The sequence below is a fragment of the Mustela lutreola genome, chromosome 16 (assembly GCF_030435805.1).
Source record: "Mustela lutreola isolate mMusLut2 chromosome 16, mMusLut2.pri, whole genome shotgun sequence".
In the NCBI taxonomy this organism is placed as follows: Eukaryota; Metazoa; Chordata; class Mammalia; order Carnivora; family Mustelidae; genus Mustela; species Mustela lutreola.
Window position 1 is genome coordinate 48,201,762 of NC_081305.1, and position 18,126 is coordinate 48,219,887.

Below are 18,126 nucleotides of genomic sequence, written 5' to 3' on the forward strand. Positions count from 1 at the left end.
GTGCAGAAACTTTTTAGTTTGATGTAGTCCCACCCATTTCCTGTGCTTTGGTGTTAATTAAAAATTCTTTTCAATACCAATGTCAGGGAACTTTCCCTTTATGTTTTCTTCTAGCTTTACTGTTTCAGGTCTAATGTCTAAGTCTTTAATTCATCTTTTTCGGGGGAGAGAATGAATGAGAGAGAAAGAAAGTATGAGAGGCAAGAGATCAGAGGGAGAAGCAGACTCCCCACCAAGCAGGGAGCCCGATGTGGGACTTGATCCCAGGACTCCAGAATCATGTCCTGAACTGAAGGCCATCGCTGAACCAACTGAGCCACCCAGGTGCCCCCTTTAATTCATCTTTAGTTGATTTTGTCTATGGTGTAAAATATGGGTCCAATTTAATTCTTTTGCATGTGGATATCCAGTTTTTCCAACACTATGTATTAAAAAGACTATCATTTCCCCCATTGTATATTCCTGATTCCTTTGTCAAAAATTAGCTGCCTTTATATGTGTGGGTTTATTTCCAAGCTCTCTCTTTTTTCCCATTGGTCTTTGTGTCTGTTTTGACGCCAGTACTGTACTAGTTTCATTAGTACAACTTTGTAGTGTAGCTTGAAGACAGAAAGTTTGATACCTCCAGCTTTGTTTCCCTTGTTCAAGATTGAGCTATTTAGTGTCTTTTGTGGTTCCATATAAATTTTAGATTTTTTTCTATTTCTGTGAAAAGTGTCATTGGAATTTTGACAAGGATTGCATTCAAATATCTGTAGATTATTTTGGGTAGAACAGACATTTTAACATTATTAATTATTCTAATCAATGAAAAATGGAATATCTTCACATTTATTTGTATCTTTGATTTTTTTCATCAATGTTCTATAGCTTTAAGTGTTCAGATCTTTCACTTCTTTCCTTACATGTATTCTGAACTAATCTTTTTGTCACTGTTATCAAGCAGATTGTTTTATTAATGTCTTTTCCAGAAAGCTAGTGTGTAGAAATGCAAAACTGATTTTTGTGTATTGATTTTATATTCTGAAATTTCACTGAATCGATTTACTAATTTTTACAGTTTCTTTTGGTACAACCTTTCACGTTTTCAACATGTAAGATCTGCAGACAGACATTACTTCTCCCTTTCCATTTTGGAGGCCTTTCAGTTCTTTTTCTCACCCAGTTGCTCTGGCTAGGACTTCCAGTACTATGTTGAATGAAAGTGGAGAGAATGGGCACCCTTATTCATAATCTTAGAGGAAAAGATTTTGGCTTTTCAACGTTGAGTATGATGTTAGCTATGTGCTTTTTGATATGTCTCTTATTATGCTAACGTATACCCCTCTACTTGTTACCAACTTTTTATCATAAAAGGATGTGGAAATTTGTCAAATGCTCTTTCTGCATTTATTTGAGATGATCACATGATTTTTATCCTGTTAATGTGGAGTATTACATTTATTCTTTTGCATAAGCTGAGTCATTCTTGCAGCCCAGGGAAAAAGCCGATTTCATCATAGTGTAAAACTTTTAAGGTGCCGCTGAATGTGGTTTGCTAGCATTTCTTCGAGGACTTTTGCATTTATGTTCACCAGTTTCCAAATATTTAAAATTCAGAGAAAGTTCTGCCTGCACTGTTGAAATGCTATATTGTACACCCAAAACTAGTACAACACTGTATGTTAACGACACTGGAATTAAGATTTTCAAAAACTGAAAATAAAAAAAAGAAGAAGTTTTGTCTGGAAGTGGAAGATGGAAGTGAGTGTTATCAGCAGGACTGGTGTGGGAGGGCTTTATTCTTGCCAGGTTCAACCATACACAAGGGGCAAAAACTAAGGCCTGAACTCAACTGTGGAGTTAATTTTATTTTATTTTATTTTTTTTAATTTTTTTTAAAAGATTTTATTTATTTATTTGACAGACAGAGATCACAAGTAGGCAGAGAGGCAGGCAGAGAGAGAGGAGGAAGCAGGCTCCCTGCTGAGCAGAGAGCCCGATACGGGACTTGATCCCAGGACTCTGAGATCATGACCTGAGCCGAAGGCAGTGGCTTAACCCACTGAGCCACCCAGGCGCCCCTGTGGAGTTAATTTTAGAAAATATCCTTTGAACCTCTGGGCATGAGTCCAAGGCATTTGCTGAAACCTCGGCATCAGTTTTGCCTCAACTTACCATACGCAATGTTATTTGAAACAAAGCTCTCATGACCCTTACGAGGCTCTAGAGGGTAGGGGTAATTATAGCCAATCTTTTTTCTATACGTACTTTCTGAATAACTGCACATATCCTATAGGTGAGTTAGTAGTTAATGTTTATTTTTAAAAAGTAAACTTAAAAAAAAAAGATTTTATTATTTGAGAGAGAGAGCGCAAGCATGGGTGGGAGGGGAGGGGAGGAGGCAGGGAACCTGACACAGGACTCAATCCTGGGACTCCAGGATCATGACCTGAGCCGAAGACAGAGGCTTTAACCCAACTGAGCCACCCAGGCGCCCCTGTCTGATAAGATTTTTAATAAAAACCATGTTTATGCCTGTGCAGCTGCTGTTCTCCTCTGGAGGCAGTCCTGCACATCTGCTCAGTATTGAGTCTGAGTGTTTTACTTTCAGTGCACGGCAACAGTCAATCCCATCCTCAGCGTATGGCTGGACAGATACCCCCTAGTGGACCATGACCTCATAGGATGTATTTTAGGTACCTGAAGAGTAAAAGCATTATAAGTTTATTGTAAAAATTTAAAATAGTGTGAGTAGGGGCACCTGGGTGGCTCAGTGGGTTAAGGCCTCTGCCTTCGGCTCAAGTCATGATCTCGGGGTCCTGGGATGGAGCCCCACCATCAGGCTCCTGGCTCAGTGGGGAGCCTGCTTCCCTCTCTCCCTCTGCCTGCCTCTCTGCCTACTTGTAATCTCTCTCTCTATCAAATAAATAAAAAAAAATCTTTAAAAATAGTTTGAGTAAAATAAAGCATGCATATGTTTTATTTTTTTTATTTTATTTTTTTTATTTTTTTTTTTTAAAGATTTTATTTATTTATTTATTTGACAGAGAGAGATCACAAGTAGGCAGAGAGGCAGGCAGAGAGAGAGAGAGAGGAGGAAGCAGGCTCCCTGCTGAGCAGAGAGCCCGATGCGGGACTCGATCCCAGGACCCTGAGATCATGACCTGAGCCGAAGGCAGCGGCTTAACCCACTGAGCCACCCAGGCGCCCCGCATATGTTTTATTAAAAACTAGAAAGAACAACATTAGAGTCATATAAGTAATGAGGATTTCAACTCAAAATAACTATAAAATACAAAACATGTGAAAGAGTACATGGGATTGGGATGAATAACATAATGGATACAACTAGCTATGAATTAAAATGCTGTAAATTCATTTCAGAGGATGCTTTAAAAAAATCTAAAACTTTTTTTTTTAATAAGGGACATGAGCATAGAACCTATGAATGAGGAAAATTTAGTGAGACTAATACTTAGAATAATCCATTAACTAGTCACATTAAAATAAAGCACTTTATCACAGAATAAAGAAAATCTTGCAAACTGACAAGAAAAAAACAGACCACTTTAGAACAACAATGGGACCGAGCTATAAATTTTGATCAAACCCGGGTGATACAAGTCTAGAAAAATAGCTCATAAAAAATGAAGAAGTGATAAGCGTTAATTCAAGATTTTTCTATACAATATATTTGTAGTCAAAATGTCCAAAATGAAGCTATTATGCTAAATGAAATAAGTGACAGAAGGACAAACGTACGATTTCTCCTATATGAGGTTCTTAGAGTAGTCAAATTCATAGACAATAGAGATACAAAGTAGAATGGTGGTTTTCGTTGGCCTGGGGGGAGTGAGGCTGGGAAGATTGTGTTTAATGATACAAAAACATTTCAGTTGGGGAAACTAAAAAAGCTCTGAAGACGGACTGCGACGTACTTAATACCACATGTGATGGTTGATTTTGTGGGTCTACTAGGCTAGACCATGGCAACCACATTATTTGGTCAGATATTATTCTGGATGTTTCTTTCAAGTGCTTTTTGAATTAACATTTCAATCAGCAGATTACCCTCCTGTAATGAGGGTAGGCTTCATCCACTGAAAGGCATTAATAGACAAGCAGTAACTTGCATAAGTTTAGAAGGAATTTTGTCTATGACTGCTTTGGGTTTGCACTGAAATTCTTCCCTGAGTCTCCAGTCTGCCAGGTTACCCTGAAGATTCTGGACTTGCTTAGCCGACATAATAGTGTCACCCAATCTTTTTAAAATAAATCTCTCTCTATACAGATGTATATGTACAGACATACACCAGTTTAGTGCTGTTTTTCTGGATAATTCTAATATGCAACAGAACCAAATACTTAAAAGTGATTAAAATAATACATTTTATATTATTTTTATCACTATAAAAATGATTATTTAAAACGTTTCTAAGAAATTTTACAATGCGGGGCGCCTGGGTGGCTCAGTGGGTTAAAGCCTCTGCCTTCGGCTCAGGTCATGATCCCAACATCCTGGGATTGAGCCCCACATCGGGCTCTCTGCTCAGCAGGGAGCCTGCTTCCTCCTCTCTCTCTGCCTGCCTCTCTGCCTACTTGTGATCTCTGTCTGTCAAATAAATAAATAAAATCTTTTAAAAAAAGAAGAAATTTTACGATGCAAAAGTATACCTTGAAAACACTATAAAAAAGTATTCGAGTAAAAAGAGAAAATTCTAAAACAATGCCTTGGTGGACATTTGTTTAAAGGCAGATGGTTCATAAAGTTTTATTGGCAATCACTTACTTTAAATTTCACTTTCTTATTCTTTGCTCAGTTATTGCCTACACTTAAAAGTACTTTTGTTGTTTATACATTCATACAGCTCTAACACATAATGCAGTCTTGCTCATTTTGGGAGTACTAAAACTTTTTTGTTGGTGTTTTTTATTACAACATTATAGCCAAATGGAGAGTCCCAATGAAATCCCTCAAATCCCATGAGACAATTTATAGTTTTGTGTAATTATTCACAGCAGCCAAATTTTGCTGTATTATTTTATGTCCAGAAGGTAAGTTACTTGCTGCAGTAGAACCCATTAATAGGTGAGATCAGAGGAAATTACACATGAAGATAAGTGTCAAAAAAGCAGCAAAAAGTCAGTGACATCTCACCACACCACTGAGAAGGATCTGACTGCCTGGGAGGGGGGCAAGTCCGTAAGTAAATTAATTTCTCTACTTTTGAACTTTAACATGAATCCCTAAAAATGTAGTTTAGCCTTACTATAAAATATATTCTTATACAAGATTACATGCTAGGAAATATCTAGACAAGAACTGGACTGGAAAATAACCCAAGGGAGTCATTGCAACTGCTTCATGGTGATTTTGCGCCGCTTCCAGTCAGCGAACGGGAGAAGAATTACGCACAAATAAGTCATCTGCAAGAGATTGGGAGCAGGGGACAACAGTCGAAAAGACTGCTGTCCCGAGCAACTCCACAGTCTCACTTTTATAGAAACAATAGCCAACAGAAGAACCGAAGGTCACACATTAGTCACATGTCTTGTGGAAAAGTGAGAAGGATCAAGTTTATAGTTAACCAAGCACATTCAAAGGACTCATCTAATAACAATAGCGCTTCTGGGAAGACAAAGGAGCGACGGGGCGGAAAAGGGAAGCAGGCGGTATTTCGTATTTCGGTATTTCGTTCCACCCTGAGCTGACCCGTGCTCTCTAGGTTTCCCTGAAACAGGCTGCGTTCCGCCCTGGGCGGGCCAGGCATCCCCAGCTGCCCAGCTTCACGGTCAAAGACGTGTTGCCAGTATGTTTTTCTTAAGGGCGTATCTAAATGTGCTTGGTAACTAGTTATAAATTGACTCCTAAAGTGTATCCTCGTACCTCCAGGGGTTATAGTTTAAGTAACACATTGTTCTGAGGGGCAGTTGCAATTTTGCTTTGCTATTTTGTGAAGATTTATATTTAAGAAAGATACCAACTTCTTTCCTAGTTGTAAATCCTGAAGGAATCAAACAATGCCATGAAAAGACTATGGAAAAGTATATATGGAAATAGGAAAAATATATAGAATATGTGCAATATTTTCAAAATAGAGTGAGACAGCAGTCCTCACACGGTGCACAGTACCACCACCAACTGGGAACTTGTTAGAAATGTGGATTCTTGGGGCACCTGGGTAGCTTTGATGAGGAAACAGGAGGCTGGCTGAGGACAAAGCAAAAGCTGGCGCCTTGCACCCCCCCCCTTCATCCGCTCCCCTCCGTATGTGTAGCATTGCTCAGGCACCCCTGACTGCCATAAAATGATAAATAGTTAACTTGCTGAGATCACAATCCTGCAGGACAGAAGTCTCCCTTGGTTTGCAAATTTCCTTGAGATTATAACAAAGAAGTTACCTTATCAATAGCCCAATTTCCAAAGACACAGAACTCAGTTCCTCAAGCCCTAATTTCACCCTCCCCTCCATAAAAAACCGAAGGAGGCGGAGGTAGAAGGAAAAGTAAATAAAGTTAAATTTCTTCTAAACCTAAATCTCATTAACAAGGATGCTTGATAGCAGGAATGTAACATTCCACCAGACTTCCAATTGTCTTTACTTGATAGCAACTAAGCCTTCAATATCCTGATAGTATTCTTTGCCCCAATAGCCCTTCTGAACACCCCTTTGTCCTCACCTACCCAACTCCTGTGTATATAACCAACCACTCCTAACAACCCGGGGCAGCCGCATCTCCGCCTGCCCACGGGCCCTGTCCCCATGCTCTAATAAATCACCTTTTGCACCAACGATGTCTTAAGAATTCTTTCTTTAATCGTCGGCTCCGAACCTCCTCACCCCACCGAACCTGACTTAGGTTCTGGGACTTCATCAGTTTGGTGGGTTAAGCCTCTGCCTTTGACTCAGGTCACAATCTCAGGGTCCTGGGATCGAGCCCTACATCAGGCTCTCTGCCTGGCGGGTAGCCTGCACCCCCCCCCCCCCGCCCCGTGCCTCCCTCTCTGCCTACTTGTGATCTCTCTCTCTGTCAAATAAATAAATAAAATATTAAAAAAAAAGAAAAGTGAATTCTCAGGGACGCCTGGGTGGCTCAGTCATTTAAGTGTCTGCTTTAGCTCAGGTCATGATGGAGTCCTTGCTTGGTGGGGGGAGCCTGCTGCTCCCTCTGCCTGCTGCTCCCCATGCTTGTGCTCCCTCTCTTTGGCAAATAAATCAAATCTAAAAAAAGAAAAAAGAAAAGAAATGTGAATTCTCCTACTTCTGACTCAATGAGAACCTTTGGGGGTGGAACCCAGCAGTCTGTGTTCATGGGATTCTGATAGAAGCTAAAGTTTGGGAAGCAGAGCAAACGAAAAACAAGAATAATATAAGGACACTGGACATAAGAAAATATTTAAGCTTAAAATTTTGGTGCTAACACTTCAATGGATCCTGAAAATTTTGAATCACCATATGATCCTTATTTCCCAGAACAATGCCAACTCTTTACATACCCACCCTCCCTGAAAGTGAATGTAGGGACTGAGATATTTGCACATCAATGCTCAGAGCATTTCTGCCAGAGGATTTCTGGCAAACGCCAAAAGAGGCCAAAAGAGGGGAACGATTCATGTCTATCAACAGATGAGTGGAAAATCAAAAGTTGCAAATATATGCAATGAAATATTGTTCAGTCTTAGAAAGGAAGTCTCATGTATATTATTACATTAATGAACCTTGCAAATGTGCTTAAATGAGCCAGACACAAAAGGACAAATATTGTAGGATTTCACTGACATGATGCACCTAGAGTAAGAAAATCAAGGAAGTGGAAAGTATAATACAGATTACAAAGGCTGGAGATGAGGTGAGGAATGGGGATTGTTTAATGGGCAGAGTTCCTCCTTGGAATGATGAAAAGTTCTAGCAATAGTGGAGATGGTAACACAATATTGTGAATGTACTTAAGATCATTTAAATTGTACACTGAAAAATGGCTAAAAGGATAAATTTTATGTTATATATATTTTATCACATTAATAAAAAACTGTCACCTGGGTGGCGCAATAGGCTGAGCGTGTGATTCCTGATTTCTGCTCAGGTGGTCATCTCAGGGTTGTAGGACTGAGCCCCCGCTGGGCTTCACACTCAAGTGTGGAGTCTGTTTGGGACGCTCTCTCTATCTCTCTAGCTGCCCCTCCCCCCACTCTCTCTCTAAAATATATCTTTTTTTTTTTTTTAAGATTTTATTTATTTACTTGAGAGAGAGAGAAAGCATGAGGGGAGAGGGTCAGAGGGAGAAGCAGACTCCCCTGGAGCCCAATGCAGGACTCAATCCCGGGACTCTAGGATCATGACCTGAGCTAAAGGCAGTCACTTAACCAACTGAGCCACTCAGGCGTCCCTTCTTTTTTTCTTTAATTTAACTTTGCTTATTTATTTGAGACAGAAAGAGAACAGGAGAGAGATCATGAGCAGAGGGGAGGGGTAGAGTGAGAAGCAGGTTTCCCAATGAGCAGGGAGCCTGATACCGGACTTGATCTGAGGACTCTGGAATCATGACCTGAGCTAAAGGCAGATGCTTAACCAACTGAGCCACCCAGGCACCGTAAAATAAATCTTTAAAAAACCCCAAACTGTCAAGGTTACTAAAAACAAGGAAACTGTCACAACCATGAGGAACCTAAGAAGACATGGGGGCTAAATGCAATGTGATATCCTAGAAGGAACCCCGGAACAGAAAATGGATTTTGGTAAAAACTAAGTAAATCTCAATCAGGCATGACTCCTGTTACTAATAATGTATGAATATTCATTTATCAATTGCATAAAATGTATCGATATAACATGTTAACGGTCGGGAAAACTGGGTATGGGGTAAATGAGAACTTCCTGTACTATCTTAGTAATTCTGCTTTAAATCTAAAATTGTCTGAAATTAACTGTCTACTGAAATAATTAGATAATAAAGAAGTCAATAAATTTGGACACTTTGCCAAAAGAGCAATAAAGCACATAAAAAATAGTATCACATGGGGCACCTGGGTGGCTCAGTGGGTTAAGCCTCTGCCTTTGGCTCAGGTCATGATCTCAGGGTTCTGGGATCGAACCCCACATCGGGCTCTCTGCTCAGCAGGGAGCCTGCTTCCCCCTCTCTCTCTGCCTGCCTCTGCCTGCTTGTGACCTCTGTCAAATAAATAAATAAAATCTTTAAAAAATAGTACCACAAATTATTATAGAATTGTAGGTTAAGTAAGACTATGATACACTTATTTTAACTTAAAAAAGACAGGCTATACCTATTGTTGACAAAGAGGTGTTCCAAATGGAACACTGATAAAGAGCTGGTGGGAGTATAAAATGGCACATTTACACTGGAAACCAATTTGGCCAATTCTTAAAAGTTAAACATTCAGCTGTGAGCGACACCCCCTTCTCAGGTATTTATGTATAACATCCATTCTGGTAGTAGGTCAGCAAGATAAACACACTGTGTCATAACACAGCCAATGGAAGACCACTCAGTGATAAAAAGGAATGGACACAACAGGGATAAATCTCAAATTAGCTGTACGAGGATACACTTTAGGAGTCCATTTATACAAAAATTGAATGAAAAGCAGCTGTGCAAAAGTAGTCTGTAGGATTCCAAGTATATAGAAAAATTAAAGAAATGCAAATTAGTGTAAAATGACATAAATCGCTAGACTCTCCCACATCCACCGCACTCTTAAGGCATTTTTCCGCTGCTGCAAACTTGACAGTGTTTAACGAGGCCAGAGCTGTGAGTGAAGATGTCCCCACATTCGCAGTTCTTGTAAGGACTCTCAAATCCGTGTGAACTCTCTGTTGTGCAGTGAGACTGGAGTCGTAGCACAGAAACTTCCCACACCTGCTACAGTAAGAAGGCCTTTCTCCATTGTGATCTGCCTGACATCCAGTGAGAGTGGAGCTGCAACTGAAGGCCTTCCTCCGTTGCTGCACTCATCAGGCCTTTCTCCAGTGTGCATTCTCTAGTGTCGAATGAGTGTGAAGCAGTACCTAAAGAATTTCCCACATTGGTGGCACTCATAAGGCCTTTCTCCAGTGTGAACTCTCTGATGAATAATGAGGAGCTGTCCATAAAGAATTTCCCACATTCTCTCCACTCAAAAGCCCTCACTCCAGTGTGGATTTTCTGGTGTTCGGCAAGTTTATGTTTGCGGCTGAAGGCTTTTCCACACTCACCGCACTTATAAGGCCTCTCTCCAGTGTGGATTTTCTGGTGTTCAAGGACTTTGTCTTTGCGGCTGAAGGCTTTCCCGCATTCACTGCACTCATAAGGCTTTTCGCCGCTGTGGATTTTCTGGTGCTCAGCAAGTTTATGCTTGCGGGTGAAAGCTTTCCCACATTCACTGCACTCATGTGGCCTTTCACCAGTGTGAACTCTCTGGTGTCTAACGAGCGTGGAGCGATTCCTAAAAAATTTTCCACATTCACTACAACCATAAGGTCTTTCTCCCGTGTGGATTTTCTGGTGACCAACAAGTTGGGAAAGTCTAAGGAAACCCTTCCCACATTGGTTGCACTCAAAAGGCCTCCGATTGCTGTGAATACTCTGATGGTCACCGAGGCCAGGTTATCTGTGTGAAGAATCTTCCACATTCCGGGTTCTCATAAAGCCGATCTTCGTCATAGCCTTTCAGGTGCTGACAGGGGTGGGACTTTCGGAGGAAGGCCCTCCCAAACTCCCGGTACTCATAAAGCTTTCCTCTTCTGGGGCTTTTCTCACGGTCCACAAATATATGTTTATGGCTAAAGGTTTTCCCACACGGGGTGCACTTACAATAATTCTGCTCATTCAGAAAGGCCTCTCCACCTCCTGTGTCCCAGTATGGCTTTCGTATAACATGAGGAACCTGTGGCTGGAGAAGGCCTGAGCTGGCTGGGATGGCGTTCCCACTATCCCTGCGTATAAAGCCTGTCTCTGTCACGTGACCTCTGCAGTTCTTCACAAACGGACGCCTCCCCTCACCGCTTCTGGAAAGTTTCTCTCTAATTTGTTGCTTTTGGTGCTGCAAATGCTTTCCCCCACAAGTTTGCGGGCCTCGCTCAGGGCGTGTTCCATCACGCTCAGCCCAGCGCAAAAAGTCCTTCCAGAGCATGCTACACCGCTCCCAAGGCTGGGACTTCTGGGTTGGAGTCCTGACCTGTGACCCTCCTACAGAATCACCTTGCTTCAAAGGGGCCGCCTCGTCCTGGGCTCCGTGCCAGCAACCTGTAAGCAGAGAAATGCTGGGAAAGTGCCAGCTGACTTCAGTGGCAGGAGGTGGCCCCACTGAGGCCACAGGACTGACAGGCTAGGAGGATTCAAGACAGGAAGAGGAAGCCCTGTGGTGCGGAGCTCAGCCTGGCAAGCCCCTGTGATGGGAGAGCCCTGACTCTGGGAAGGACATGAGGGAGAGGAAGTGTGGGGAGGAGAGGAAGGCTCCCCAACCTCCTCCTCTGCAGGTGACTTTCAACAAGGTTGGAGCTGCTGGGGACCGCTGAGCACTGACACAAGACTGGGTGCAGAAATGGGTGACTGCAACACAGTGGCCGGTGTTCATAGAGTATTTAAAGATATGTGCGGCCATCACAATACCTCAGGATAGGCCATATGTCAAGTGTACTGTAAAGGGACCAAAGGGAAAGGATGACAGACGGAAGCCACAAAAGCAGGGGAACAGGGAAATGCAGGATTGTAAATGATCATGGGAAAGAGGAGGTAGAAATGAGGTATGACCACTGTCCCTGGAAGCATACAGTGGGGAACCCAGCCCCGATACCACACCCATTCCCAGCCCCCAGCCCCCAAGCCCCAGGGCCATGTCCTATTGCCACTGATGGAGTAATGGCCACGCTGTCAGGCACCCAGCCCCCCCCCCCCGACTTCTTCAAGATGAGCACTTCTGTGGGACCTGGAATGGGCCAACCCAGGTGAAACACAGGAAAAGGGAGTGGAAAGCATGCCCCCACAGCGATCCTTCAAACAACATCCACATTCTAAAAGCAAAACAAATTCAAAGGAGGGTCTTGCAGAACCAGCGGTCTGTACAAATAGAGACCACACTAGTGGCTGAAACTGCCAGCACAGGTGTGCCCCAAGGAATGTCAGTGAGGAGGAGGACGGCATGAAGCCAAACACCAGATCGATGATGAGCAAGACCACTGGGATTTCTGAGACAAACTCGGAGCAGAAGTGCACTGGGCCCAGACCTGGCTCCCATAAATGTGTGCTGGGAATCCAGGAGGGAAGCAGTGACTGTGATGTGGGTGGGAACGACAGAGTTACCCCTGGGAAACAGAAAACCAGCGTCCAGCTCAGGACACTGCAGTGGGTGCAAGGGCCTTACCTAACGATGACAAAAGTGCCAAGGTCTCCAGCATCACACTGTGGTACAGGCTTCTCTGAGCCTCGTCAAGGAGCCCCCACTCCTCCCGGGAGAAGTGTATGGCCACATCCGTAAAAACCACAAGCCCCTGCCAAAATGGGGACGGTTCAACCAAGGTGCAGCTTCTCCCCCAGGATCTTCAGCACCACCCCCCACCCCAACTTCCCGATGTGAAGAGATGCAAGGTCTGGTGGCACCGGGCCTCTCTCTGTCACTGCCACTGATCGCCACACCCAGAATGCGGGAGAACAAGTGGCAGAGGGTACAGAAAGCCTCACCTAGGCTCTGGGGCTGCAGGAAGGGGAGGCACTCTGCTCTATCAGTAAATGTGGCTCAGGTCCCCCAGGTCTTGCCTGCCAGACAACAAAAGCTGGACTTATCTCTCCTCCATATGCACCACAGCCCAGGACCTGGGGTCAGACACTCCTGTGCTTGTTCGCCCGCGTGTCGCTCTTGCAGCTACGGATCTGGCCCCTCCACTTCGGCCACTCAGTGCTGAGGCCCTCCAGCCTGCTCTGCAGGCAACGCCACAGCTGCCCAGCAAGCCGCTGTGTGGGTGGGGTCTGGGAAGTCGTTTGCAAATGGAATCAACAGCCAATGTGGCCCCATCCTGCCCCAGAAACCCAAGTTCCTTAGAACCAGAGACCACTAGGGTCCCTTTGTGGTTCTCCCCACCTGGCCCTGCCACCTGTGGCACACTCACCCTCCCAAACCTAACGTCAGTACTGCACAGACTCTTGGTCCTCAGCTACATTGCCGCTGCACACGCTGTCCTGCAGGCAGTCACGAACAGCCTGTGTTCACCTGACCCACATCCAGAGCCCAGCATACTGACCTCCCCACCGCAGGCCTAGCAACGCTGCTGGCCGTTCCATTTTAACCTCAACTCCTCTACCAGCCTGAACGAAACAATCGGGTTTGACCAAGAGTCACCACAACGCTGATGAGTCCAAGAAGAGATAATGAGCCCTGTCCTGAGCTCACCGACATCTGACCGCCTTCGTGCAGATGCTTCAACACCTACCTCCTACCCTTGACCCCGGGAGCCTTTCAGACTCCACCTGCACCCCTCAGAGGCACACCTCCCTGCAACCCCCGTCCCCCACGCTGGTTTCTCGCCTGCCTTTGTGACGTCCACTACCACCACCCAGGCTCCCAAAAAGGATTCAGTTCTTGGCCTCCTTCTGCCCCTTCTCACCTGCACAACCTCATGATCCCCTCTCTGAAAACTGAGGCACAGCGACACTTCAGTCCACATTCCGGCCACTGTGCTGTGGCTGTCTGCAATGTGAATGCCTCCCCAAAACTCCAGACTTGTGTGTCCCTCGCCAACTAGGTACCCCTACTCAGGAGTCTCTGGAACATCTGTGACATCGGTGACAAAACCTGACCTCCTATTCCCTCTGAAAAGCCCTGTGACTACTCACTTCCCCATCTCAACTGACAGAACATCCAAACTTCCAGGGAAACCCAAAGGCCTTGGGGCTGTCCCTGACTACCCCCACTTCACAACCCAGACGCCCTCACTTGCCGCATCACTAACCGTGGGCAATTGTGCAGAAGAACTGTCCAGAAGGCACCAGTCCTCTACCTCCCCAGCCACCACCCCCTGTCCAGCCATCAGCAGGACTCGCCTGCAGTGTCACCAGTTCACTATTCCCACCTTCACTTAGCCTCTCATCCACACTGCGGCTAGACAGAGCCCTTTCAGCTCTGAATGGTATCACCAGGCTCTTCTGCTCCAAACCTTCTCTAGCTCCTACTTCCTTCAGATCAGAGGCTCACGACCCAGTGTTGTGATTGTGGATCTGGTAACTGTGTGCCTCCACCCCCAGCACTCCCCTTCCCACCCCATATTCCCACCATACACAGGAGCCTTGCAGTTCCCTGGGCATTCCAACTCTCACCCCATCACCTGAGCAATCCGGAACCTGTGCTCAGGACGCCCTTCCACATCTCACCCCATCAGCTGCCAGAAATGGGCAACACTCCATAGGATCCAGGGCTCAGTTCAAAACCCTGAGCTTTGGTGAAACCACAGGGATTTTAGGCCCAAGGGAGGAAGAAGTCCAGGTGAACAATCTCAGGATACCACCATTCTTTCTATGGGAGTAGCAAAACCATCAGGGTGACAACTGGGGTGCGTGAAGGTCTGTCACATCCTCCATTCACCCGTACAGGGTCCATAAGCATTTCTGCAAACGCCATGGGAACCTGTGGGAAGAGGGAGGCCATGAGAAAGGTGCAACCATCATAGGATCCTACAGACTGAACTGGACCACCCCTGCCCACGCTGGAGCACAGTGATCTCCCTCTGATCACTAAGCTCTCAGCTCCTCTGACTTCGGTGCCATATCCTTCGGTGCACGTCCTGCAGCTGTGTGACTGCAGAGGGACTGAGCCTCCTGAGCCTCAATTCCTTTCCTGAAAAATGGGGTTAACGGTGGTCCCCACCTCACAGAGCTGATAACAGTATTAAACACGATTAATACACAACTTGGCAGCCACTGTTATCTGTGGGATTAGCAATTCTGTATGTTGTCAGTGCAAATAAAGGGACAGGGTTTTAAAAACATGAGTCTGCACTACTTCTGCTTTTTAAATTTTTCAGAAGATGTGATATATAACATTCTATGGTTGGCAAATACCACAGACAAATTAATTTTGCAATTTTATTAAGTATTGCCATGTTTACCTTATTGAAGGAATTAACTTCTAGTTGCCTCCTCATGTGTACATATAGAGATGACAACTGGTTACCTGATGTCTTAACCGATAAATGTTTCATACATTCACGCACAACACACAATCAGCTGTAGGTTGAGTCTGAGCAGGCAGCTCAGCTACTCTTCCCTTCTGCGAACAACCCCACCTCCTACATAATCCCCTGAAGGGCGCTCGCAGGACCCCTTTACTGAAGTTCTCCTTCCTTCCTCTGACACTCAGAGGTGGAGGAGATGACAGTGCCCCTGTCTGGGACACATTTGCTCCCCAAATATGACTATTCCTTGGTCTCACAGGGATCAACTGACCTGCAGGGCTGACAGTCCATACACCCACCCCCACCCAGGCCAGCAAACTTACAGCCTCCAGGCATGCTTTTCTAGGCACAGGCCAGAACACCTTCTATGTCAGGTACGCTCCTTCACGGAGCATTAAGGATGCTGAATCCCCTACACGCTCCATCTCAGCCTTCCTGATACCACAGAGCCCATCAGCAATAACCACCTTAGGACTCGCTCCTTGATCTTGCCTTCAGGCCCTGCTCTGCTGCAGTGTACAACCCCCACTTCCTGACAGCCCAGACCCTCTCGTCCTCCAGCCTGTTACCTCCAAGTACTCATGTATGAGTACTGTACCTCCATCCGCGGTATCTCAGCATCGCCCAGTCCAAAACCAAACTCAGGATCTCCCGCCTCCTACTCCCTGGGCTTGCTCCCCACCCTCCACCCTTTAGATGTTCAGGCCAAGAAGCCTGGACATGGCCCTTCTCTCGCTACCTCTACTTACAGGTGTGTGTAATGCGGCCTGAAACCCCGTGGGTTCCGTTGTGGACTCCACGCAGGATCTCATCTCTGCTCCGCTATCTCCGCTCCGGTCCCCATCCTGCGCTCCCCTGCCTTAAACTTGTGACTCTGCGCAGGGGCCTCTCTCATCCCCGCCCCTTCCGACCCTCCGCGGACCCGGCTGCCCACGCCGCCACTGCAGGCGGCACTCCGCCTCGCCCTCCGCTCCCCATACCCGCGAGAGGCCCGCCTCCCCCCACCACCCGGCCCCGACTCAGGAGCACCTGCCGGGCCCTCCCCCGCCACGCCCCACCGCACCGACGGAGCTGGGACCGTACGCCGGGGCGCCCTCTGCTCCCACCCCGCCGGCCCGGCTGCGGGGAGCTGTGTGGGCGCCCCTCCATCCCGCTGCAGCGCTCGGGGCGGGGGGCGGGCGGCTGGGGGTCTAGGGGTCGCAGCACCCACCGGAGCCGGCTTCATCGGCGCGTCCTCCACCAACGACCGGCGGGAAGAGTGGGGCGGGGAGCGGCGGGCGACCGGGCGGAGACAGGAGAGCCTCGCAGCGGCCTCCGCGACGGGGACAACGCCTCTCCCCGCGCTTTCCGTGTACTTCAGTCACGACTCTGGTCGCATTAAACCAGAAAAGGTCCCAAGAACAACAGTAGAACCCGACACTACAGGGACGTCGTCGGAAATCACGCCCCCGCCCGAAGCGCACGCGTGAACACCTTGGGAGGGGGGCTGTCCCCGCCGCTGCGGCCGCACGGCCTTCTGGGTAATGTAGTTTCCGCGCCGCTACTGCGCAGACGCAGGCCGTAGGTAATTCCTGCCAGAGGATAAAGGCTCGGTGAAGTACGGAGAGCTCTGAGAAATGGAGTTCCGGGTTCTGCAGGGGGCGGGGCTTCGCTGGTTCTTAAAGGAGAGATAGGCAGGCGTCACAGAAACCTCCCGAGACCTCTTTTTCCAGGTTCCGGGAATCGCAGCGTATTTCCAAAAGCCTGCACACAGAAAGGGACACAGCACACCGTGACGTTACTCGCCGCCTCGAGTAGCTCTCAGCTATCTTGTTGCTTGCCAAAGACCGGAATACTGACCCTTTAGAATCCTTTTTACAGGCTCCAATAGTTTCATAGGAAAAACTTCCAAAGGGCCGCCTGGGTGGCTCAGTGGGTTACGCCTCTGCCTTGGGCTCAGGTCATGATCCCAGGGTCCCAGAATCGAGCCCCATATCGGGCTCTCTGCTCAGCGGGAAGCCTGCTTCCCCCTCTCTCTCCCCCTGCCTCTCTACTTGAGATCTCTCTGTGTCAAATAAATAAATAAAACTAAAAAAAAGAAAGAAAAAAACTTCCAGGGGTGACTGGGTGGCTCAGTCCTTTAAGTGTGGGGCTCTTGATTTCAACTCAGGCCTTGATCTCAGGGTCATGAGATCCAGCCTTGCCTGGAGATCCATGCTCAGCATACAGAATCTGCTTGAGATTCTCTCCCTTTGCCCTTAACCAACCAGCTAACTAACTAACTAGATAGGGAGGGAGGGAAGACGGGGAGGGGAGGGGAGGGGAGGGGGGTGGAAGGGAGGAAGGGCCTCCAGACAGGGCTGTGGTGGGGAAATTGAAAGAGGGGTTTGAGAAGGCCCTGAAGCAGTTAGAAAGGGTGAGGATGCGCCTCTGATTCCCACTGAAAACATTCCTCCTGTGTGGTCAGGTTGGTGTTCCAACCTAGAGAACAATACTTCAATTCACATAATATTAATTACTGAATATCTGAGATATGTCCCATGTCTTTAAAACTCTGAAACCTATCTGAAAAAAAGACTTCTCACATGCCATCTTCTACCTTAACAGTGTATGCCTTCCTGACAACTTGGCCATGTGTGCAACAGGAGGACATCCTATCCCTGAGATAAAAGAGTTGAGTAGCCATAGTCTCATCTCTTTGCTGGTTAGTGATTATCGTTTCATCTGTAACTGCAGCAACGGTGAATGCACAGAGAGTGGAGATTATCTCTGGAAAAACACTTGTGAAATTGATAATATTGAATGCTATTAAAAATGTTTTTCTGCTTGGCGGGGAGCCTGCTTCCTCCTCTCTCTCTCTGCCTGCCTCTATGCCTCTATGCCTACTTGTGATTTCTGTCAAATAAATAAATAAAATCTTTAAAAAAAGTTTTTCAAGGGGGGCGCCTGGGTGGCTCAGTAGGTTAAGCTGCTGCCTTCGGCTCAGGTCATGATCTCAGAGTCCTGG

At 46.4% G+C, this 18,126-nt stretch overlaps 1 protein-coding gene across 1 annotated transcript; it reads right to left on the bottom strand.

Annotated features, from left to right (window-relative positions):
• Positions 1-5,410: 5,410 nt before the first annotated feature.
• Positions 5,411-16,870, bottom strand: LOC131818179 (zinc finger protein 547-like). Its single transcript, XM_059152424.1, is given in 6 exon segments — positions 5,411-10,071; positions 10,074-10,581; positions 10,583-11,223; positions 12,341-12,467; positions 14,341-14,593; positions 16,351-16,870. Coding segments are annotated over 5 exon segments (1,401 nt in total). The 5' UTR covers positions 14,374-14,593; positions 16,351-16,870; the 3' UTR covers positions 5,411-9,979.
• Positions 16,871-18,126: the final 1,256 nt, after the last annotated feature.